We start from the raw sequence: 25219 nt of genomic DNA on the forward strand, positions 1-25219 counted from the left end.
ACCTTAACTACTTGGGAAAACAAAACTAACAAATTAACCCATATGTTCACCACAGAAAACAATTTCTGTCTTGAAAAACAGGGAGCCTTTTTCCTGTATAGGACCAGCTCCTACTTACGTTTACCTGCCAATTGGACTGGAACTTGTACACTTGTTTATTTAGCCCCTGAAATTAATATAGCTCCCAATAACCAATCTCTCACTATACCTTTGACTGCAACCACCAGACACAAGCAAGCCATCCAACTCATCATACCCCTTTTAGTAGAGCTGGGAGTAACAGCAGGAATAGGAACAGGAGTTAACAGGCTGGCAACCTCCCTATCCTACTACCAGAGTTTGTCCAATGCTTTCATGGAAATCTTGGATGACACTGCTCAAAGTATTGTCATCATACAAAATCAAATAGGCTCCCTGGCAGTGGTCACTTTGCAAAACAGAAGGGGACTAGACCTCGTAACTACTGAGAAGGGAGGCTTATGTCTTTTCCTAGAGGAAGAATGCTGTTTCTATGTCAACCAATCAGGAATAGTAAGGGATGCCACCTGAAAACTAGCTGACTGGGCCGCTAAGATACGACAACAGCTGTCGGAATCATGGGGCTCCTGGTCAAGGCTGCTGGGCTGGGGGTCATGGCTCCATCCCCTAGCCAGACCATTGCTAATGGCTATACTGGCCCTGGTCTTTGGACCATGTTTGCTAAACCTTTTAACCAAGTTCATTTTCTCTTGCCTAGAAACCATTTAGCTTCAAATGATGTGCGATAAAGGTTTCCGGCCAGTGTCAGGTAAAGGCACCACCTCTGGCCATCAAAAGGTTACCCTGTCTCCACAAGACAAAGCAGGGAGAGAGTTCTGTGGTCCCCAGTAGGTAGGACCAGCGTGTAAATCAGCAGGAAGCAGTTACAGAAGAAAAGACCATCACTCCCTCTGCCTCCCATAAAGATTTCTAGGGATCATGTCTCTCAGGGGGAAAATGAGGCAGAAGAACAGGATCTGGAGATAGGGAATCTAAGGATAACTTGGACAGACTCCATGGAGCTGAAGAGTCTGCACACTGACCTATGATTGGTCCATTCCAGGATCTTCATTTGCATAAGGTTCCAAACCACATCAGGCTCTGATTGGCCACAGGCCGAACCTGCACTCTGGCCAACGATTGGTCCATTCCAGGACCTTCATTTGCATAAGGCATCAAACCATACCAGTCTTGGATTTTCCATGGGCCAATTCACCTCGACCTCTAATTGGTCACAAGCCAATCCTTCATTTACATAGGATATAACCCACAAGAAAGCTCTAGAGGGTACTAAAGCCCCAGAAGACTTTGCTACCACAGCTCTTGAATCACTTGCTTGAGTCCGCTCCCACCCTGTGGAATGTACTTTTGCCTTTGATCCTTCACTGTCTTCCACTCTCATAAATTCACTCCTTCACTGCTTGTTCATGTGTGTTGTTCAATTCTTTGTTCAATGTGCCAAGAACCTGGACACCTCACCATCAGAACACTTAGCCTGGTAACAAGATGAATATGTTCTTTCTTTTTTTTTTGAGTTCCATTGCGCAGTGTGGTAAATATAATTAACAATACAGTATTGCACTTTTCAAGATACCTAAGAGATTAAATTTGAAATGTTTTCACCACAAAAATTGTTAAGTATTTGAGGTGATGGATGTGGGAACTAGCTTGATTCAATTATTTCACATTGTTATTCATAAATTATAAGATCACTTTGTTCCCCATAAATGTATACAATTATAAATTGCCAATTTACAATTTAAAAAAGAGAACTAGTTGAAAAATGTTTGGATAAATAATAAAGTGATGAATCAAGAATACTTGTTTTTTAAGAGACAAGGTCTCACTATGTTGCCCAGGCTGGTCTTGAAATCCTGGGCTCAAGCAATCCTCTTGCCTTGCCTCCCAAGTGCCGGGATTACAGGTGTGAGCCAAGAATAATATTTTTAATAAAACAATATTATGTAAAGCAGTATTTCCTATATCCTTAACCTTGCTAGATATATATTTTATATTCAGGAATATCTCTAGAGTTTTTATTTTAGCAAACTGCTGAATAATTTATTTAAAAAATCTGAATCTTAAGGGATTCATTAATTCATTGAATAATTACTTATAGTAGGTACTGTGTGGCAAGAACCATTCTGAAGGCACTAGCACTGGCAGGCCATCGACCAGGAGAACAATGCGGAGTTTGGCCAGGGCAGTCGGAGGACAGCCCGGGCCACTGAGCGCCTCAACTCCAGGGGAAAACCAACTCCCTTCTGGCTTCCCGATCTGCTGAGAGATACTTCCACTCAGTAAAACCTTGCACTCATTCTCCAAGCCCACATGTGATCCAATTCTTCTGGTACACCAAGGCAAGTACTCAGGATACAAAAAGCCCTCTGTCCTTGTGACAGGGTCTAATTGAGCTGGTTAACACAAGTGCCTATAGACAGCAAAACTAAAAAAGCACACAGTAGCACAGCCCACTGGTGCTTCAGGAGCAGTAAACATCCACCCCTAGACACTGGCGTGGGGTCAGAGCCCCACAACCTGCCTGTCTGTATGCTCCCCTAGAGGTGTGAGCAGTGGGGCACTGAAGAAGTGAGCCACTCCCACTTCGCACGCCCTACGAAGGGGACAAGGGAACCTTTCCCGTTTCATTGTTAGAGGTCAAAGCTTTTTCCATGGTACATGCCCAGTCTACATGACTTGAAGTTTTGGCTCTGTTATACCTACAAGGTAACTGGCCATTTTGTTATCAAGACAGTAGGCCAGTTTGGGCTCTGAGGTTATAATATACGGCCATCTGAGTTTTGACAGGGATTCCATGGGGATAGGCAAGCTGGAACAACTGGAAATCCATAAGAAAAAAAATGAACCTTTATTCTTACCTTATACTGATGCAGGAATTTTTGCTTCTTAGCTCAGCTAAAATCCAGGTTCTTGTCTCATGACCAGGAACAATTAGGCACATGAATACATTGAAAGGTGAAGAGTGGCATTTATTAAAAGAAAGCTCTCAGCAAAAAAACAAGGAGGGTCCTGCCAAAAGGCTCCCAGCTCACAGACTGAATAATAGGTCTATGCACACAAGCTGAAGACGTCTTGCTCCTCCCTGCTGCATAAGGCTGAATTCCCTGTGGCTGCAACCCACTCTCCCAGCGCAGGTGGGTCCCCAAGTGCCTTGTGGGCACGCCCAGACAAGACCCTGGGCAGGCTTCCTCAGCTGCACAAAAGCTTGTGGGGCAGGTCAGAGATTCTCCAGGGACCCTCCCTTATCTGCCTCCTGCATCTATCAATACTATAAAGAATAATTCATTTTAAATATAATGGAAACCAAAAATTATAAAACTTCTAGAAGGTAACAACTGAGGAAATCTTATAATCTTGAGTTTAGCAAAAATTCTTAAGTAGGACAAAAAAGGTATGAACTATGTAAAAGAAGAAATGGATAAATTACATCAAAATTTAAAACTTCAGTGCTTCAAAAGACACTTAAAATGAAGAGGCAAGCCACAGACAGGTAGAAACCATTTCAAAACGTATAGCTAATAAAGAACACAGTATGAAACATATAAAGAACTCAAATATAATATATAAAGAACTCTTAGATAATAAGTCAAGCTAGTTAATAAATAAATGGTCAACACATTTGAATACACACTACACAAAGAAGAGATACTCCTGCCTTGGCCTAAAAAAGAGCTGAGATTACAGGCAGGAGCCCAGGCCCAGCCTTGTCAGTTGATTTTCGGTGACCCTTCAGAGGGCAAAGGGGAAGTTTTCTCCTGTTTCCTACAACCGACAGGCTCAGCAATTGGTGAATGGATAAATAAACTGTGGCATATCCACACGATAGACTACCATTCAGCAATAACACAAAGGAACTACTTATTAAACACAATAGGATGAACCTCAAAGCATTGTGCTGATTTTAAAAAGCCAGACATCACTTAGGTATGGTTCCGTTTGCACGCATTCTAGAAAAGGCCTAAAGCACACCACTGTTGCCAGGCACCCAGGACTACATAGCTGAGCAGGCGCGAAAGGGGTGGGGGAGGGGTGGCTAACTGCATAGCTCTGCCCAGTTTTATCACGGTTTGAGCCCCGCGCACAACCCTCTTGTTTGTTTGTTTGTTGTTGTTGTTGTTGTTGTTTTTGATAGGGAGTCTCGCTCTGTTGCCCAGGCTGGAGGCAGTGGCGCAATCTCGGCTCACTGCAAGCTCCGCCTCCCAGGTTCACGCCATTCTCCCACCTCAGCCTCCCGAGTAGCTGGGACTACAGGCGCCCCCCACCACGCCCGGCTAATTTTGTTTTTTGCATTTTTAGTAGAGACGGGGTTTCACCGTGTTAGCCAGAATGGTCTCGATCTCCTGACCTAGTGATCCGACCGCCTCGGCCTCCCAAAGTGCTGGGATTACAGGCGTGAATCACCACGCCCAGCCGCGGCTCACAACGCTTAACAAACTTTGGCTTCCCTTATCCCGCCCTCTGGAAATGCGTGTGTCAGGGTGCCTCCTAGTGGAACTGCAGCGTTTCCTCGAAAGCCATTCCGTCCAGGAGTTAAGGTGGCCGCTGCACGCCCGAGAACTTTCTCAGTCCAGCCCACCGGCCTTTACCCTAGCCAATGACCTGTTGCCTTTGGCCGCCTGCCAAGTCACATTAGTTTCCTTTTCCTTTTCGATTCCGCCCCCTAAAAACAACAACAAACATTCTGTTTCGTTTCCCACTGGAGCTGCAGGCTCCGCCCCCAAGCTGCACGTGGGGGGCGTGGCGTCCGGGCAGGGGCGCAATCGCTGAGGCTGCGGTTCCCCGACGCCACGCAGCTGCGCGCAGCTGGTTCCCGCTCTGCGGCGCGACGCACGGGGCAGTGGGCGCGCTCAGTCGTGGGACAACGCGGTCTCTCCTCTCCCCTCTGGGCCTGGGATCCCGCAAAGCGACGATGGAGCGGAGGTCGCGGAGGAAGTCGCGGCGCAACGGGCGCTCGACTGCGGGCCAGACCGCCGCGTCTCAGCCCGCGAAGTCTCCGGACGCGCAGCTCTGGCTCTTCCCCAGCGCCGCGGGCTTTTACCGCGCGCTGCTGCGGAGGGCCGAGGTGACGCGCCAAATCTGCTGTTCGCCGCGGCGCCTAGCGGTCTTGGAGCGCGGCGGGGCGGGCGTCCAGGTTCACCAGGTGCTCGCGGGGAGCGGCGGCGCCCGGACGCCGAGTGAGTGGGGCTGGTGTGTGAGGGCTGTGAGGGGCGGGCGGTCGGGGGTCCGCGCCTGAGGGAAGAGAGCCCAGAAGGCCGCAGACGCGCGCCTGGCTCGGGTCGTTTCGCCGACGGCGCACCTGAGCTTTTTTATCCTGGTCCGTGTCGGGTGCGGGGTGAGCGGGATGCTGGCGACCAGCGAATCCTCCACTCAGCAAAGTGGCCGGTGCGGGGCATGCGGGCAGCATCTTCATTCTTTTAGCCAGTTTGGCTTTCTCATAGGTTTCTGTTCAAGTTTGTCCCCCAGTCCCCCGCCCGCCACATTTTCCACTAACTCGTTTTGAGAAAGTAGTCACTGCTCCAACTTTGGGAGCCATTCTCAGTGATGGGATTTTACCTTGGCCTTCAGTTGCACTTCCACGTTCTCATCGAAGTGGTGGAAATAATTGCCCACGTTCTTTGCCCGTCTGTGGAGTGAATAAATTGGTATCTTGCTGCGAGTTTATTTTGCGTTTAACTACTGGACGTTTGCATTCCTTTTTCAGTAAACTGCCTATTTGTCTTTGCCTGGGTTTTAAAAAATTAAGTTGTTAAATCTTTTGCTTATTTGTATGGAAGAGGTATTTGAGTATTGAATAAGAATAGCCTTTTGCCCATTGTACATGTTGTAATATTTTTCTCACTTTGCCATTTGTGGATGTTGTTTTTTATTGTGCATTTTCTGGGGGATAGTCAATCGATTTTTTGTCTGTTAAAGAGACTTATGGATTTTATGTTAGGTTGGAAAGCTATCCACACTCCCATTATTTTTTAAAATGTACTCATCTTTATAGTAATTTTAAGGTTTTGTGTTTTTTTTTTTAAGTTAAAATTTTTCGTATGCTTGGAATTGAAGTACTGACGTAGGAGGGGAGCTGGATTTATTTGCTTTTCCAAATGCTTAGCCGATGTCCCAATACCATTTCTTAATACTTCCTTTTTTTCAACTGACTTGAGATGCTGAGACTCTTTAAAAGAAACCATAGGTCCGCTGGGCCATTTCTTATTACCAAACTGTTTTGGTTCCCCTAGCATTTGTAATATGGTTTGTGCTTTGAGATTTTCACATGAATAGATTCTATTTCATTAGCATTGAAGATGAAACAAGGTCCCAAAACTATCCTAGTTTAATTTTTGTGAACAAATTAAATAAGAGTACATTTTAACTAGTGGACCGTTTAAAATCTCTTAACTTTAGAAAGGGCCAAATGTGCACTAATGCCAGTGAAAAATGTTTTCAACAGCATCCTCTTTAAAAATAGTACCCCAAACATAAACTTTCCTTTTAAGAATATAGGCATTGGCTTCTATTGGGAACTGTTGGGAGGTGTTTATTACTGTTATTTGCTTTTTGGGAGAAAGGAATGTGTTTCAGAATACACAATCTATTTGTTCTTGAAATGAGTTATGTTGTCTTAAAGTTATATTTTCTTATAGACCTTTTCATCTTTGTCATTTCAAATTTCGTTTGTCTTCACTTAATAAACAAAAACCTAAAAGCAGATATTTAATTGGATATTTTAAGGGTATGTTCCATTTACAACAAAGTATAAATCAGTATTCTTTCTAATTAAAAAAAAATATACGTCAAGACAATTGTCATTCTTAATTTGCTTTGCCTACCAGAATTTTCTTAAGAGAAGTTCATGGTAAGTCAAAGCTTGTCTAGTTGAAATGTTTCCCAGATGTTTTAAGTGTATTATAATGAAATTAGTAATACAGTGGGTAATAATCAAAGTGATGATAGTTCCTGGTTGGATTTGCTTTGTAGAATGCATTAAATTAGGAAAAAACATGAAGATACATTCCATGGACCAAGGAGCAGACCACATGCTGATTCTCTCATCAGATGGAAAACCATTTGAGTATGATTACAGCATGAAACATCTAAGGTAGGGAACTTTTTTCTTTTATTAAAATTAATTTTAATCAAAAGACAGTAATTTTGGTAGGAAAATGTTACCATATCTGATTGTTGTCCTCTGCTTTATATAGTAGCATCTTAAGTAAATGATAAATTCTGAACTGACCAGTAAAGTCCTTACGTCCCCCAGGGCAGGTATCATGTGTTGTTTTGGCATTTAAAGAAAATGATTAAATAGTCTGCCTAGCCCTAAATTGGACTTTCACATTCATTAACTCATTTGATCCTCACAATAGTTCTGTAAGTTCAATTTCTGGAAATAAAAGTTTTTAACCTAGAAAAAATACACATTATCATGAAATGATTTGAGACTTTTCCCTAGTAGATTATATGAATTAGAACTCATTTTCATCTTGCATTTATTCCTGCATCATAAAATTATTGTTTGCATAGTATTTTATTATAATTATGTAATGCATGTTTTTTCTTAAACCACTAATTAAAACATGTAGTATTTAAAAAATAATTTTAGATGTACTGAATGTGATGCAATAAATTGAAAGTTTTTTCTTGAGCTTCATTTCTAATTAAATACTATTAATAGTTCTGAAATCCGTGTTGTAACTTTCATTATGGCGATTAACACAAAATGTATTTTCCTTCATCAGGTCTGAAAGCATTTTACAAGAAAAAAAAATAATTCAGATCACGTGTGGAGATTATCATTCTCTTGCACTCTCAAAAGGTATTTTTCTGTAATATTAATAGTTTTGTAGAAGTAATACATGTGTGTATATGTGGAGCCAGTAGAATGTCTATATTTCACTTGTAACAGGACGGAAATACAGTTTTAAATTTGATATAGTTCCGAATACTATTCTTAAAGCAAATACATAATGAGAGAATTCTTGGATCTGTAAAATGTTCAGGTTTCCATAATTACTATTCCTAAATTTGATATGATGTTTTTATTTTTCAAGTATGAAACTGAAAATTTTCTGAATAATCAAAACTGTTTTCTCTACAGCTGGTCCAGGCCTGGGGCCACCCTTTTCCAGAAACTGCTTCCCTTTTCCTAACACTCTTCCAACTTCCACTCTTCCAGCTCAGAATCCCCTTTTGTGGCCAAGTTGCAGGCCTCTGATATGTTTTTTTTTTTTTTTTTTTTTTGAGACGGAGTCTCGCTGTGTCACCCAGGCTGGAGTGCAGTGGCTCGATCTCGGCTCACTGCAAGCTCCGCCTCCCGGGTTTTACGCCATTCTCCTGCCTCAGCCTCCAAGTAGCTGGGACTACAGGTGCCCGCCACCACGCCCGGCTAGTTTTTTGTATTTTTAGTAGAGACGGGGTTTCACGGTGTTAGCCAGGATGGTCTCGATCTCCTGACCTCGTGATCCACCCGCCTCGGCCTCCCAAAGTGCTGGGATTACAGGCTTGAGCCACCGCGCCCGGCCGCCTCTGATATGTTTTAACATTGCCTTTTGAATTCAAGGATTCTCCCTAACCCTGTAATATTTCCCATTTTCTATCTGACATTGTCATGGTGGGAAATGGAAGCAGTGAATATGAATTACTTCCTAAAGAAACTTGACTATGAGGCCAGGCTTGGTGGCTAATGCCTGTAATCCCAGCACTTTGGGAGGCTGAGGTAGGAGGATCACTTGTAGCGAGGAGTTTGAGACCAGCCTGGACAACATAGGGAGACCCCATCTTTACAAAAAACCTTAAAAATTAGCTGGGCGTGGTGGCTTGCACCTGTAGTCCCAGCTACTTGGGAGGGTAAGGCAAGAGGATCCCCTGAGCCCAGGAGTTTGAGATTGCAGTGAGCCATGATCGTGCCACTGCACTATAGCCTGGGTAACTGAGCGAGACCCTGTCTCAAAAAAAAGAAATGTACTGTGAATGGAATAATTGAGATGGCAGTAGGGTAAAAGAAGGGAATTCGGAGTCAAGGGAATTTTTGTTAATATATAGCACAGATGTAAGCATGTTCATAAACTGAATAGAATCTGGGATTCAAGGGAAGTTAATAGTGAGTATTGACCTTCATTTCAAAGCCTGTTGAGATTTGATAGTATGAACTTGTATTGGAAAAAACTGATCATTTGACTTCATTAATTCATTAACAAATATTTCATATTATCTACTGTGTTTTGATTATGAAGATGAAACACACACACCCTGCCTTTAAGAAGCCCAGGGTCTAGAGGCGTGTATGTACAAGGGATATTCACAGTTTATTACTAGTAAATCACAGTACAGAAATAATAAAAGTTGGGGAAACAAGAAAATAAGCTGGTCATGCTCATCATTATATTCCTGGTGGTTGACAGGTGCATGAAAATTGTGTGTGAAGGAGAGGCTCTGCTTCCCACCAGATCCTGCACAGTATCTTGCAAAGAGATGCCAGTAAACCTTAATTCTCTGGTGTATTTTTTAAGACTCTATTAGATATTGTCAGCTCTATCAGATAACATCTAAGAACACTCCCTAAAAAATGTGCTCCATATATTCAGTTAATGGAAGAAGAAACTGACTCGTTCGAACAACTGTAATTTGAAATTAATTTTACAGATGTTGATTTGGGATCTTGTAATTTCAGATGAATTTTACAGTTTATTTGGGATCTTTAGGCACATGAAAGGGAGGGAGATAGAGAAAACAGTAGCTCTAGGGTTTTTCACAGAGGTAGATTGCTTCTGTTTTTCATGGGCCCATCCTCTGAGTGTTTTACAGTAAATATTTCTTGAATTTGATTTACAATCAAATTTATGATGTTGAAGATATTCTTTAATATGTTCAAATAGCTTCACCTTTGAGGTGAGGGATAAGGAAGTGTAACTGTCACTGCTAAAGAGAAGATTCTATGTTTTTCTGTCAGACATAGGGGAACTGAGAGTACCATCAGTGCAAAGGTACAATATTGTGATATTATACTATGTAGAGCATGCATCATGCTTTAGGGTAATGTCTGCTGCATTTTAAATGGAATAAAACAGCATTTGCTTTGTTTATGTCAAGGTGGTGAGCTTTTTGCCTGGGGACAGAACCTGCATGGGCAGCTTGGAGTTGGAAGGAAATTTCCCTCAACTACCACACCACAGATTGTGGAGCACCTCGCAGGAGTACCCTTGGCTCAGATTTCTGCTGGAGAAGCCCACAGCATGGCCTTATCCATGTCTGGCAACATTTATTCATGGGGAAAAAATGAATTTGGACAACTAGGCCTGGGCCACACTGAGAGTATGGAACACATTCTCAGATTCCTGTCACCAACACTTATACTTGTTAGATGAATTGAATGGACCTCCCTGTCAAATAATGGTTCAAATCTTCACTTTGATTTGCAGTACTCTTCCTGATTACCTCCCTGTCTTCAGGGCAGAATCAGTCTAAGAGGCATGGGTAGTGTGGAAGTTGTTACTGTAATTGAGACATGTTTCAGAGCTGTGTGTGAGATGGGAAAGGGCATTGAATTAGGGATGAGAACCTGGATTCTGATTCCCACTTTGCAGTTTACTAACTGCAAGCCTTGCCCAGTCACTGAACTTTTCTCTAAACCTCATTTTCTTTTTCTATAAAGTGACAAGTTTGTATGAGATGACCTTTAAAGCCTTTGCACTTAAAGTCTGTTAGTGTATTATTACAAAAGAATACTAAAATTATATTTAAGAAATCACATATCCTGATCTTATTCTATAAGGTATCAATTATGTCTGTAAACACACAAAAACACACATGAAGAAACATGTAATTTCCATTATTGAACAAAGCTGATGGTAAAATTTCTCATGATCCCAAAAAACTCATTTAGAGTTTTCAGGTGTAAGAAATTCTGCTCCTTTACCCAGCTGTGGTACTGTATGCATTTCCCTGGATCACTGGTTACTCATTTCTCTCTGACACAGTGCAATGCTCATTACACAGAATAGCCAATAAGTCAGTGTTAGAAAAATATTCAAAGGAGAGAAGAGAATAAAGCAGCCATTAAACTACTTTGGCTGAATCTCTGAGTGCTTTGACATGAAAATAATCATGAAGAAAAGAAGAGGTAGTGTGAGGTGATGACACTAGTAGATAATTTGAAAGAAAAAGGAATTGCTATTTTCATTAAAAGTAATTCTAGATGGGTATTGGAAATATCTAATGTGCTGCAATTAAAGTGAATGAAGTCAGAATTGAGAACAGGCTTTAGGACGTGGTTTGACCCTTTCACAGGTGGGTGCCCCTCCATTTGGCAACTGGTCCCACCTTCACCTTGAGGCATAGAACTTGATCCTAAACATGGCAACATAGAGCCTTTCTTGTCAGAATATCACAAGAACTGTTGTTGCTGGGTTGAGAAGCAGCAGTCCAGGTAACTGCAGTGTGAAACTCAGCATTTCCTTTTGGTCACTTCAGCTATTTTTTTCCTTACATAGGTAAAGATTCTCCTTCCCTTATTGAAGCACTAGACAATCAGAAAGTTGAATTTCTCGCTTGTGGTGGCTCTCACAGTGCCCTGCTCACACAGGTGGGTGTACCCTTGTCTCTTTTTGGCTGTATTTTTAGAAGAACATTTTGTATGGGAAGCTAGTGTTTCCCAGGGAAGAAAGGTCATCACTTCCTACATGTAGGACTGTCCTTCTGATATTTAGGAGCTTTACTTTGACGGTGCTTTTTATTAGTTACTCACTTTGCATCAGTGAATACTACTTTTTTATTTTATTTCTCTAGCATCTGATATGACATTCCCTTTCCTTAGGATGGGCTGCTGTTTACTTTTGGTGCTGGAAAACATGGGCAACTTGGTCATAATTCAACACAGAATGAGCTAAGACCCTGTTTGGTAGCTGAGCTTGTTGGGAATAGAGTGACTCAGATAGCATGTGGAAGGTAAGTTGTAAAGTATCAATGAAAATTGATAAAATGAATACAGTAAACTAGATAGTAATTTAATAAAATTTCTATCAGTTTCTTTGAGATTTAAGTATCAAACATTTTCAAATCAGTGAAAATGCTTAATTTATATTATTTGGATAAACGTAATACCCCTTTTACTATACATGGTTGTTTTCTTTGTTGTTGTTTTTAATGAGCAGATGCAGTTCACTTTCTGCTGTCTCCTTAGTGAAAATACCTTTGTAACTATTCAGGTGCACTTTTGTCTTTAAGAAAAATAAGTCGTTAATTGTTTATTTGGGAAAAGTAAAGCGCGAATCACAAAGGATTATTCATTAATGTAATCACCCTCTCTCACAATGCCTTGCGGCCAACATACTTTTTAATTACCAGAGTTCTTTCATTGTAGCCTGCGCTGATCATGGTAAAGTATAAGACATAGTCAGTGATGGTTTGAGCGAAATATTCCTGAAGAGTTTAATTTTCACAGCTCTTTTTTAGAAAATAAAGGTAAAATGTCTTGCTCAGACGCCTTGGTTTATTTAAAGGTTTTTTTTTTTTTTTTTTTTTTTTTTTTTTGAGGTGGAATATCGCTCTGTCGCCCATGCTGAAGTGCAGTGATGTAAGCTCAGCTCACTGCAACCTCCACCTCCCAGGCTCAGGTGATTCTCCCACCTCAGCCTCTGGAGTAGCTAGGATTACAGACGTGCACTGCCACAACCGGCTAATTTTTTTTTTTTTTTTTTTTTGAGACGGAGTCTCGCTCCATTGCACAGGCTGGAGTGCGGTGGCACAATCTTGGCTCACTGCAAGCTCCGCCTCCCGGGTTCACACCATTCTCCTGCCTCAGCCTCCTGAGTAGCTGGGACTACAGGCGCCTGCCACTATGCCTGGCTAATTTTTTGTATTTTTAGGAGAGACGGGGTTTCAACGTGTTAGCCAGGGTGGTCTCTATCTCCTGACCTTGTGATCCACCTGCCTCGGCCTCCCAAAGTGCTGGGATTATAGGCGTGAGCCACCGTGCCCGGACACAACTGGCTAATTTTTGTGTTTTTAGTAGAGACGGGGTTTCACCATGTTGGCCTGGCTGGTCTTGAACTCCTGACCTCAGGTGATCTGCCTGCCTTGACCTCCCAGAGTGTTGGGATTACAGGGGTGAGCCACCATGCCACTATTTAATTTTTTGGTCATCAGATGTATCAGTACACGTCTTGCCAGGGGGATATTGGGAGTTGATGGGGTTAAAAAAATTCTCCCCCGTATACACTACTCTTTTGGGCAGTTTTTCCCTCACTAAACATAGAGCAAAATTCAGACTGTATTTGAATGTTGGGTTCATTTGTTAGTTTACTGAAACCATTCTTGTAAAAAAACTAACATGCATACTTTCAGTCTGATTTTCTTATAATCTTGGAGTAGAATTACATAGACGGGTAATATTAAGGTAGACCAAATTATCGGAATATGAGTCTGTTCACCAAACAAACGTCTCTTCAATATTGATACCTCATTCAGTATCTCTTAACCAAAGCAGTCTTATTACGTCTGTGGATTCTTCATTACATACAATCCTTTTGAGTAGCATGTGTTACAAGAGAAGGAGGCAAGTTGGCGATCTGTCTTAATGCACATCAGGGCAATACCCCTACTAACAGGACAATTCACTGGAAAGACTCAGGAACTTACTGAAAGCTATTATACTCATAGTCACATTTATTACAAGAAGAGGATACAAATTAGTACTAGTCAAAGGAAGAAACATAAGGGCAGGGTCTAGGAGGGCTCCAAATGCTGAGCTTGTGGCTGTCATCTCCCCTTGGAGGAGGTGGATGGTGTTATCTCTTCTGGCCTGATAATGTGACAGGACATACAGAATTTGCCAACCAATCAGAGAAATTTACTCACCCAAGTTGAGAGTTGTTTTTGTTTTTTCTGGGTTGTTTTTTTTTTTTTTTTGGAGACAGTACAGGATGTACATAATTTGCCATTCAGTCACAGAAGTTCACCCAAGTCGAGAGTTGTTTTTGTTTTTGTTTTTGAGACAAGGTCTCACTCTGTCACCCAGGCTGGACTGCAGTGGTGCTATCATGGCTTACTGCAGCCTTGACCTCCCAGGCTCAAGCAGTCCTCGTGCCTCAGCCTCCTGAGTAGCTGGGACCACAGGTGCGTGCTACCGTGTCCAACTAATTTTTAAATTTGTTGTAGAGATAGGGTCTCCTTATATTGGCCAGGCTGGTCTTAAACTTCTGGGCGCAAAGTATCCTACTGCCTTGGCCTCCCAAAGTGCTAGGATTACAGGCATGAGCCACCACACCCAGCCTAGATTGAGGGTTTCTATTGGGATTTTATTGCTGAGGCATGATTGGTTAAATCATTGCCAGGTAGTTGAACTTAATCTCCAGCTCTGCCCTCCTGTAGGTCTGAGGGCTTGGGAAATTGTGTGGGTTTAGAGGTTACCTCCCAGGAACTGGGCACCAGCCAGACCTCTCTGGGCAAGGCAGATTCCTTGCTACACAGCAGTATAGTGGAGATACAAACAAGCAAATAGGAAATCAGTGTGGTAAAGGTCTTTGAGAAATTAAATGGGAATTCAACTGAGTCTTCCAGTATGGGAAGAGAAGGGACTCAGATGGTTTCCAAGAGGTGGTGACTCAAACTGAGGTTGAAAAATGAGCAGAGGGCAAGGGGAGATGCTTGTTCCAACAAAGGGAACACCATTCGCCAAAGTATGACATCATGGTCTTGAGTGGCCTTTGGGTTCCACAGTCTTTTCAGGTACATGTTGATTTCTTGGTTTGCAGATGGTTTTCATCCTTTAAGAGATGTTTAGTTTCACTCTCACTGGGTAACATAGTTTTGGCAATTTACTGTATTGCTAAACACTCTCATCATTGTGGATAATTAAGGATTGACCATATGTGCTTTTATTTAATAGGTGGCACACGCTTGCCTATGTTTCTGATTTGGGAAAGGTCTTTTCCTTTGGTTCTGGAAAAGACGGACAACTGGGAAACGGTGGAACACTTGACCAGCTGATACCACTTCCTGTGAAAGTATCATCAAGTGAAGAACTCAAACTTGGTAAATTCTATAGGAACATAGGGTTTGGCATAGTATCTTTTTAGAGAAAATGATTTTTCTAACTGGGTAATGCAGCAAAGAAAGCAGTATATGACTATGAAGGGAGTTTCTCTAAATATTGGTTTCATTTTTTTACTGGTAAACAATTCAAGAGTCAGTCTGATTTATTGAGGCAAAATAATTATTCTGTATTACTCCTTCAGATTAGGATTAATGTGAATTTAAATGATAAAATAGACAATGGATTTAGAGGCATATGCAGCTCTCATTCCAGTTTGCAAGAGACTTAACTAATTCTGTGGTGGCTGGTTGCCCTGGTTAAGTTGATCCACAGTCATATAAAACCCTCAGAATAATGAGCAATCAACATATACCTGGCACTGAACTGTGCTCAGCACTTACTTGTGTTATCTCACCAATCCTTGTAACGGTTCTGGGAGGTGTATTCTGCCACTTCTGTTTTATTGGAGGATAAAGAGACTTGGAGAGAAAAGGGTTAGCCACTTACTCATGGCCAGTAAGTGGTTTGTCTGGAGTCGAACCGGTGCCCTTTATGACCTCAGTCTGAGCTCTGAAACACTCTACTATAGAAGCACCTTGGAGCATTTCTGTTACTTGTTTCTGAAAGCTTAGTGGTGACCTCAAGTGACAAAATTTACTCATTTCTTGTGGGAAAACAAACAGTAGAGTTATTTCCTTAAGCAGCATGTATTATCTTTGATTCCTTATAACCAGTTACATGGGCTTAAAGTACTTATATTCTTTATAGCCAGCATCATTGGTTAAATCTTGAAAACATGGTTTTTAGTAATGAGAGTTGGGCCGCGCGCAGTGGCTCACGCCTGTAATCCCAGCACTTTGGGAGGCCGAGGCGGGTGGATCACGAGGTCAGGAGATTGAGACCATCCTGGCGAACTCGGTGAAACCCCGTCTCTACTGAAAATAAACAAAAATTAGCCAGGCGTGGTGGCAGGCGCCTGTAGTCCCAGCTTCTAGGGAGGCTGAGGCAGGAGAATGGCATGAACCTGCAAGGCAGCGGAGCTTGCAGTGAGCGGAGATCACACCACTGCACTCCAGCCTGGGCAACAGCAAGACTCCATCTCAAAAAAAAAAAAAAAAAAAAAAAAGTAATGGGAGTTGAATTAAACTGATAGCATTTAGCTAATGAAATATTTGCATTTTATATATAAATATTTATATTATGTATATTAAACTGATGTCACATGTCCACCTTGTGAATTACGTATGTTTGCCAACTAGACTTTACTCCAAAGTATATGTATTTCAGCTTCTTAATTGGTGGAGGATGTATTTTGTCTATTAAGATGACTACATTTAAGAAGAATTTGAAGTTATTTAAATTGAACATGCCTGTTTGTGCCAAATGACTTTCTAACACTCTTACTTTTTGTGCATCCTTTCAGAAAGCCATACCTCAGAAAAGGAGTTAATAATGATTGCTGGAGGGAATCAAAGCATTTTGCTCTGGATAAAGAAAGAGGTAAAAATAGATCTCCAGGGGTTCTATAACCTGGTATTTTAAGCAAAACTAAGGGTTCTAGTATCCAAGTTTGGTGAATTCCAAAATCATCAGTTTACTAGGCTAACTTTTTGGGGGATAGCTGAACATTACTGATCCTTTATTATCTAAACTACATCAGTATTTTCCCACAAAAATCAGCAAATTTTTCTCTGGTGAATGTCTAATCTGTGATTTCCATAGACTCTACTTACCTTTTGGGGGCTACTTGCCAATGATGTTTTGTCAGTATCCTGGCAAACAACAGAGTGGCAGATTCTAAAAATGACTTTGCAGGCCAGTACTAAGAAAGACCCCAAGGTTCATGGGCTTGCAAATAAAATGTCCGTAACTTCCCTGCCCTACTTCACCGAGTGAAATCGAGTTCCTCACACTTCTGCACACAGCGCTTTCAGGATCTTCCCTTCCCTTCAAGGCTGTCTGATGTTCAGTTTAATTTGATTGTATTTGTATAAAGTGCTGAGTGTTGAGGCCCTCAGAGAAATTTACTTTCAGTCTAAGCCCCTTTGGACAAGAAAGTGGCAACCAGGCAAATGATTGATTACTTATTGGTTAAGTATCACTTTGTGATTGTCCCAGGGCTGTATTACCCGTATTTAAAAGTCAGTTTTACCCTCTAGAGTGTACCTAAAAGTTGAGTACCTATCTCTGATGTGTCTAAATTATTGTATTTTACTTTCCTGTTTGTTTACAGAATTCCTATGTTAATCTGAAGAGGACAATTCCTACACTGAATGAAGGGACTGTAAAGAGATGGATTGCTGATGTGGAGACTAAACGGTGGCATAGCACAAAAAGGTACATCCCACAGTCTGACTGTCTGCTTATACAACACTCTCAAGTATCGTTTCCCAAACTGGTTCTGCACAGCAGTATAAGATTTTGTAGTCAGGGTTTTCCAGCGAAACAAACTGATAGGATATGTGTGTATTTCTGTCTCTATCTTTGTCTCTATCATGTCTGTCTGTCCATCTATCCATCTATGGAGGGGAGAGAGAGAGAGATTATTTTAAGGAATTGTCTCGTGAGATGGTAGGGGCTGGCAAGTTCAAAATCTGTAGGGCAGGCCAGCAGGCTGGAGACTTGGGGAAAAGTTGATGTTGCAACTCAAGTCTGAAGGCAATCTAAAAGCAGAATTTCCTCCTCTTTGGGTGACCTCAGCCTTTTCTCTTAAGGCCTTCAACTGGATGAGGCTCACTAACATTATGGAAGGTGCTTTCTTTTTATTCACTCGTTCGAGTGCTTTACTCAGTTTACTGTTTTAAATGTTAATCTTGTCTAAAAAAATATTTTCATAGAAACATCCAGAATAATATTTGATCAAATATCTTGGTACTATGGCCTAGCCCAGTTGACATATAAAACTAACTATCACAACTAGCGTGTAAGCTCCATGAGGACAGTTTTCTTTACTGTAGGGCTTCTCCAGGCCTCTGTTTATGTATATTGTGACTCTCTGGCCAGAAAATACAGTCTATAGTGTTCCCCAGTCCCATTCGATACTGGAACCATTAGTTTGTGTTCCTGTTATTCTTAGCCAAACAATTTGTACATTCTTCTCTAAACCATAGAACTCCTACAGTCTTATAGAACTCCTGCCTATTCTTACAAACATCATCTTTTAGAAATATTTTAAAGTATGGCTTTCTAATTCTGGAAAATGATTGTACAAAATGGTTGCACAAAATAATTGCATCATAATTTGCAGAGCATAAATAATTAAGAACTGTACAACTACTGCTAAGATGAAACTTAGCATACTTCTTCCCCCATTTAATTTTTGGTAATTTATTTTGTTTCTACTTCAATGGAATAGAAATAAATAAGACTTGCATAGTTGGTGGGGTGGGAGTATTTTGTTTGTTCAAGAAAGTTCTGACCATAAATCAAGCCTTTCCTCTTTATTTGAGGCTTCTCTTAGTATGTATAAACTTTTTTATTTCCCATGTTTGCCACTGAAATTTTGAGATTTACCAAACAGAATGGACTTTTGGAAGCCAAGATAATATGCGTACAGATAGGAGACAAATGGAGAGGTTAGAAGGATTGTTATAAGATGTTGTATTTATCATGTTTCATGCTATAAAGAGGCTGTGTGTATGTATACCATGTGATTTGGTTTAACCAGTGTCTTATTACTAATATAGGGAAATCCAAGAGATATTTTCATCTCCTGCTTGTCTAACTGGAAGTTTTTTAAGGAAAAGGTAATATATGTAATAAATTAATTGTATTAAATTGTATTAAGAGTACCGTGAAAGAGGATAAAAAATGATTGTAGGGTAAAATAATTAGCTGTGTGTTCATCCCTTTTTAAAAATGGTTTTTTAACAGAAGTAAATATATGCTTGCTATAGAAAATGTCAAAAATACATACAATAAAAAGAAAGTGAAAATCTTCCATAATCCATCACTGAAGAGTAATAGCTAGCACTTATGTATATTATTTTTTCATGCAAATGTATTCTTTTATAAAAAATGAGATCATACTGGTTTTTTGTTTTTGTTTTTTTGAGATAGGGTGTTACCCTGTCGTTGCCCATGCTGGAACGCAGTTGTGTGATCTTGGCTTATTGTAACCTTCGCCTCCCAGGCTGTAGCAATCCTCCCACCTCAGCCTGAGTAGCTGGGGCTTCAGACATATGGCACTACACACAGCTAATTTTTGTATTTTTTTGTAGAGCCAGAGTTTTACCATGTTGGCCAGGCTGGTTTCGAACTCCTGAACTCAGGCAATTTACCAGCCTTGGCCTCCCCAAGTGCTGGGATTTCAGGCATAAGCCACCATGCCCAGCTGGATCACATTGTTTATACGTTGTTTTCTACTTAATGTTTGCCCATTTTACATTTTGTTCTATCTTTTTTGGTATACATATATATGTGTGTGTGTGTGTGTGTGTGTGTGTGTGTATGTATTTTTTTTTTTTGAGACAAGGTTTCCTGGAGTTACAGCATCATGATTCTTGGGCTCAAGCATCATCAAACTCTTGGGCTCCAGCAATACTCCCACCTTAGCCTTTCACGTAGCTGGGACTACAGGCACGTGCCACCATCTCCTGCTAATTTCCTTAACTTTTGTAAAGACAGCAGCTTTGCTATGTTGCCCAGGCTGGTCTTGAACTCCTGGCCTCAAGCAGTCCTCCCACCTCAGCCTCCCAGTGTTGAGATTATAGGTGTGAGCTACCATACCCAGCCGGTAACATAATTTTAATGGCCTCATGACCTTCCATTAGAAGGTCTTCCATGAGAAGATACTTAAACATTTCATTAATGACTTTATATTGAAGTACTAAGAAATTATTGGTCAGAAGCTCCCTCTTTTGGTTCCCACTTTTCTGTCCATTTAACTGGAAAAAATTGATGTATTTTTTAGAAATGGGAAAAACCTTTATCTTTTTTCTGTGGAGCTCCTTCCTTCCTTCCGTCCTTCCTTCCTTCCTTCCGTCCTTCCTTCCGTCCTTCCTTCCTGTGGTTGGTCCTTCCTTCCTGTGGTTGGTCCTTCCTTCATTCCTTTGAAAAACATTTATCTTTTTTCTATGGCCCGCCCTTCATCCCTCCCTCCCTTTCTTTCTTTCTTTCTTTCTTTTTCTGAGGCAGGGTCTCGCTCTGTCACCCAGGCTGGAGTATAGTGGCATGTTCACAACTCACTGCAGCCTTGACCTCTCAAGCTCAAGCAATTCTCCTGTCTCTGCCTCACTCTGTGGCTATTTTTTTTAAACTGAGAAATATTTATTTTTTTAATCTATTACAGATAAGACAGCATCTGAGTTAAAGTCTTATGGTATATATAGTTAAAGCAGCCTTGATATTTTTTGGTATTTTAGGAAAAATCATGTTGTTTACTACATTGCATTTGTATTTAGACAATTATAGTTATACACGAGAAAAAATGTAATTTTGTTGAAATGGGGCAAGCTCTAGAAGAAACTTTGCATCTAGGGAGATAATCTAACAAGATACTTCATTTATCTTCTACAGAAGAACTACAGAAATGATGCCTGTTTATTTGGACTTAAATAAAGCAAGAAACATCTTCAAGGAGTTAACCCAAAAGGACCGGATTACTAACATGGTATCTTCAGATTGTTATGTGGAGAAAGAAAATAGACCAGAATATTTCTTATAAGAACTCAAAATTTCAGAAGAAATGTTTTGTGTTAAGGGATTCTCCGAGACCTTGTAGCATATTCAGATTAAGTTAAACTCAGATAACAATTAGGAGTTTGCCCTTTTAGGGTGAAATAATTGGCATAGTAGTCACACAGGTTACAAATATTCTAAATAATGTGTCTGTACACAAACACACATGCACATATATGCATACACATTCCTAGAGGGAGGGAAGTTTTTCAACTCAGGGCTTTAGGAAGATGATTAAGGATTTGTTGAGATTGGCACACTAGAATAAGAACATTTTATGTGCAGTCCTTTTAAGCGTAAATGTAGAAATAAGAACATTTTTTCTGATATGAATATTCTTCTCACCAGGGACTGCCTGGATTCTTTGTTTTTTTTTTTCCATTCCACTTTTCTGTAGATTCTAGAATGTTCTTGTTCTTTATGGGATGATTGCTTCCTGTTTCAGCACTGTTAGTACTATCTTTAGGTTTTTTTTCTTGCAGGTGCTCCAAACATGCTTCCTTTATTTTTATTTTTATTTTTTTGGAGATGGAGTCTCGCTCTGTCGCCCACACTGGAGTGCAGTGGCACAATCTCGGCTCACTGCATGCTTCCTTTATTAATTTAGTTTTTCTTAATGTAGTCTTTATTATTTCCCTGTTTTTTTGTACTGGTTGATATAGGGATACTACTTTCTGTTCTTTTCTCCATTTTTTTCTCTCTGGGTCTCACTGTAGTTCCTTCTTTTTTTCTCTCTCCTTCCCTCTTCCCTTCCTTCCTTTAGCCTCCCCCCCATTTTTTAGTCTCTCTCTGTGTTTATATCCCTCTTCTCTTTCCCTCTCAGTCTTTGCTGTCTCACCCTTCCTTCTTTTAGCTCTGGCAGTTGCTCTGTCTGCCACAACTAGCATTCTCTATTTCAGCTGCAGGTTTTCTCATGCGTTCCTTTCTTTCAAGGGAAAATGGAAAGTTCAGTTGTCTTAACTTTGGCAGAACCACAGCCCCACTGGGGGTCTGAGGTGAAATGGTTCCCTAATTATGTACCTTTATTGGGACTCTGCAACACTTAGTGCTGCCTGTGTCAACAACCCAGAAACTCTGTGGACTATTTCATCAACGTTTGTTAGTGCTCATTTTCTTTTGTTTTTTAAAATCCTCCTGTGGAGGCCAGTTTAACTTTCTGTAAGATTCTGAGTCATTGCTACTAAATCCAACCATGGAAAGATTACCAAAAATAGAAGCCCTTTTGTGCATCTGTGAAGGAAAGGTATTGGATCAGTTCATCATTAAAGGCTCCGCCTGTTTACTAATTATACCTTGATTGTGCCACAGAAAGAACATATGGTATGTAAATGAAATAGTCATGAGGCACCCTTGACCTCCATTGTTTCAGAATAAGATGATTGGATTAGAAGACCTGGAAATGTTTCTTTCTATCTTGAGGTTCTGTGATACGGACTCTCAGACCTTTGGCATGTGTTCATTTATTCAGCAAACATTTGAACACTTACTATGTGCTGGGCACTGTAATGATGACTCTTGATGAAGAATGAAAGAGATATACTCCCTGTCATTTAGAAGCTCATAGTGTAGTAAGGGAGACAGATAAATACATGCATACATTAGTGCAAAGACCTGGTGTGTTTTACACTTCACTATCTTTGCTAGTGCCTTAGAATGTAGCCTGTGCACAATATTTTTGGATGAATTGAGTCATCATTAGGGCAGTGAATGGTTAGCTCTATTTACTCAAAAAGTTGCCCAGAGGAATTAAGATCTTACCAGGTGCTCACGTGGAAGGGCATTTGAGGCAGCTAGAAAAGCATATGCCAGAGCACAGTGTGTCAGACAATAGGACTGGCTTGAGGGTATCACAGTCATTCTAAGGATTTGGAGTAGGTGAGGAGGCTTGAGGTTGTGTCTGATGATAAGCAAGGAGGTAGAATGCGTGTGTACTAATAAGATGTTGAAATAGAGTTGTCAGGTATACTAACTCCAAAGACTGAATCTCACTGTGGGAGTCCAATATAATGTTTTAATATAAAAATAAGTAATTACAACAATTTGTACATTTACAGATATCATTTAGCCACACTCTCATAATATAACGAATAAGAATTTGGGCTTTGGAGTCAGAAAGATCCAGAGAAATTCCCACTTAGCTGTGTGACTTTGAGCAAGTTACTTAATTTCTCTGAATCACAGATGAAGTAAAATGGGGTTAATATCATCTATGTTAGGGAGAAACTATAAGGGTTAAATGACCTAATTAATGTATGTACATCACTTAGCACAATAATTGGCAAGTAGTAAGTATTCATAAATACTAGCTTATCTTCATATTGGGATTTTAAACAAATCATTACTATGATCTAAGCACACATAACAAAAATTCAGAATTCCATTCCATTTTTTCCTAAACAGTTGCATTCTGAATTGGGGAAACTATAAGGAAATTGGAGGGGCTAGAAATTAGTCTGTGGTAGAGGCAGTTGCTCTTATGGAAGATAATGAGAATCATGTTAAATTTTGTTCTTGAAATTGTTGGATTTTGTCTTTTTTTTTTTTTTTGCTTTGTTTTGTTTTTCTGCTTTTTGGGGTTCTGATGCATTTTTACTCTTGAAAAAAGAAACCCAAGGTGTGATAGTGTAAACCAGAGGGTAGAATATGGTACTTATGATTGAGAAGGCTGTTTATTAGTTCTGAATCCATTGTTCATTCAGTGTAATTTTTGCACATGTGATTTTTTTGTCTTTCTTTCTTTCTTTCTTTTCTTTCTTTCTTTCTTTCTTTCTTTCTTTCTTTCTTTCTTTCTTTCTTTCTTTCTTTCCTTTCTTCCTTTCTTCCTTTCTTTCTTTCTTTCTTTCTTTCTTTCTTTCTTTCTTTTCTTTCTTTTCTTTCTTTTCTTTCTTTTCTTTCTTTCTTTTTTTGAGACGGAGTCTTGCTCTGTGCCTGGAGTGCAGTGAAACAATCTCAGCTCACTGTAACCTCCGCCTCCCAGGTTCAAGCGATTCTCCTGCCTCAGCCTCCCAAGTAGCTGGTACTACAGGCATGCGCCATCACGCCCAGCTAAATTTCGTATTTTAAGTAGAGACAGGGTTTCACCATGTTGACCAGGATGGTCTCGATCTCCTGACCTTGTGATCCGCCCTCCTCGGCCTCCCAAAGTGCTGGGATTACAGGTGTGCTTGATCTTCTTCATGCCCCCCAATAATTGAATGGAGAGAATACTTATTGTATATTCCAAATACCTCCATTATTTTGGAGGCTAGGTGAGAAGGGATGTAAACAGGGGTTTTAGAAAAACTAAATGATTATTCTCATTTAGTAGTAGAATGACATTCCAGCCTCTTCACCTTGTTTTATTACCATCAGTTGCACCCTGCTTCTACTGAGTTTTGAATGCCTTTTCCCTGTTCCTTTCTGACCACAGATAACCACCTGCCTCAAAGATAATCTGCTCAAAAGACTTCCATTTCATTCTCCACACCAAGAAGCTTTAGAAGTTTTCTTCCTTCTCCCAGAATGTCCTGTGATGCATCTTTCTAACAACTGGGAGAGCCTTGTGGTTCCATTTGCAAAGGTTGTTTGTAAAATGAGTGACCCGTCTTCACTGGTTCTGGGTAAGATTGATCATTTGAAGATACTTTACCTCAGTGGAAAGACATGTCTAGTAAAGTTACGGCAAAACTTAGATAATTATAAATGTATTCATTTTTTTTGTTCGTATTGTTAGCATACTCTAAAGATACTGTAACAATACCACAGTCATCTAAAATAGATTATTCTAGTACTTAGTTTCCTTGGATACACACATGGCTTTGTCATGATTTCCTTAGTTTCCAACTTTTCACTGTGAAAAATTTCACAAACAGAAGATGAAAGAATAGTATAGTATACCACAGGCAATAAGTAGTACACCTTGCTGGAGTGCAGTGGTGCAGTCATAGCTCACTGTAATCTTAAACCCCTGGGCTCAAGCGACCAGGATGTTAAATTCTAAACTTGTAATAGCAATTGTATTTATTCACTGAAAAGTTTATTACAAGTGTGCTTTTGTAATTATGATATATACTGAATACCCATGTACCCTCTACTGTAGAGTCAGCAATAATAAATATGTTGCCATGTGTGCTTTCTGTTTATGTAAAGATTACATTTTATTTTTACTGAACTATTTGAAAATAAGTTGAAGACATGAGATTTCACTCAATATTTCATCATTCATCTAAGAACATGGAATCTGGCTGGGACCAGTGACTCATGCCTGTAATCTCAGCACTTCGGGAGGCTGAGGCAGGCAGATCACCTGAGGTCAGAAGTTCAAGACTAGCCTGACCAACATGGCAAAACCGCAACTCTACTAAAAATACAAAAATTAGCCGGGCTTGGTGGTGCATGCCTGTAATCCCAGCTACTCGGGAGGCTGAGGCAGGAGAATCGCTTGACCTGAGAGGCAGAGGTTGCCTTGAGCTGAGATCGCCCCATTGCACTCCAGCCTGGGCG

General features: G+C 40.5%; 1 protein-coding gene across 2 annotated transcripts in view; it reads left to right on the forward strand.

Moving 5' to 3' along the window:
• The first annotated feature begins 4787 nt into the window (after positions 1 to 4787).
• Positions 4788 to 25219, forward strand: part of HERC5 (HECT and RLD domain containing E3 ubiquitin protein ligase 5) — a 50279-nt gene continuing 29847 nt past the window's right edge. Inside the window, exons 1-12 of one of the 2 annotated variants that reach the window (XM_007999226.3) lie at positions 4788 to 5213; positions 7006 to 7126; positions 7767 to 7843; positions 10117 to 10338; positions 11517 to 11608; positions 11840 to 11970; positions 14912 to 15057; positions 16482 to 16558; positions 17292 to 17395; positions 18745 to 18804; positions 20576 to 20669; positions 24147 to 24336. In XM_007999226.3, coding sequence (XP_007997417.1) covers positions 4949 to 5213; positions 7006 to 7126; positions 7767 to 7843; positions 10117 to 10338; positions 11517 to 11608; positions 11840 to 11970; positions 14912 to 15057; positions 16482 to 16558; positions 17292 to 17395; positions 18745 to 18804; positions 20576 to 20669; positions 24147 to 24336 — 1579 coding nt within the window. In that variant the 5' untranslated portion in view covers positions 4788 to 4948. The remainder of the gene's footprint in view (positions 5214 to 7005; positions 7127 to 7766; positions 7844 to 10116; positions 10339 to 11516; positions 11609 to 11839; positions 11971 to 14911; positions 15058 to 16481; positions 16559 to 17291; positions 17396 to 18744; positions 18805 to 20575; positions 20670 to 24146; positions 24337 to 25219) is intronic. The other variant, XM_073017478.1, reaches the window with a different exon arrangement.

The sequence above is a fragment of the Chlorocebus sabaeus genome, chromosome 7 (assembly GCF_047675955.1).
Source record: "Chlorocebus sabaeus isolate Y175 chromosome 7, mChlSab1.0.hap1, whole genome shotgun sequence".
NCBI lineage: Eukaryota > Metazoa > Chordata > Mammalia > Primates > Cercopithecidae > Chlorocebus > Chlorocebus sabaeus.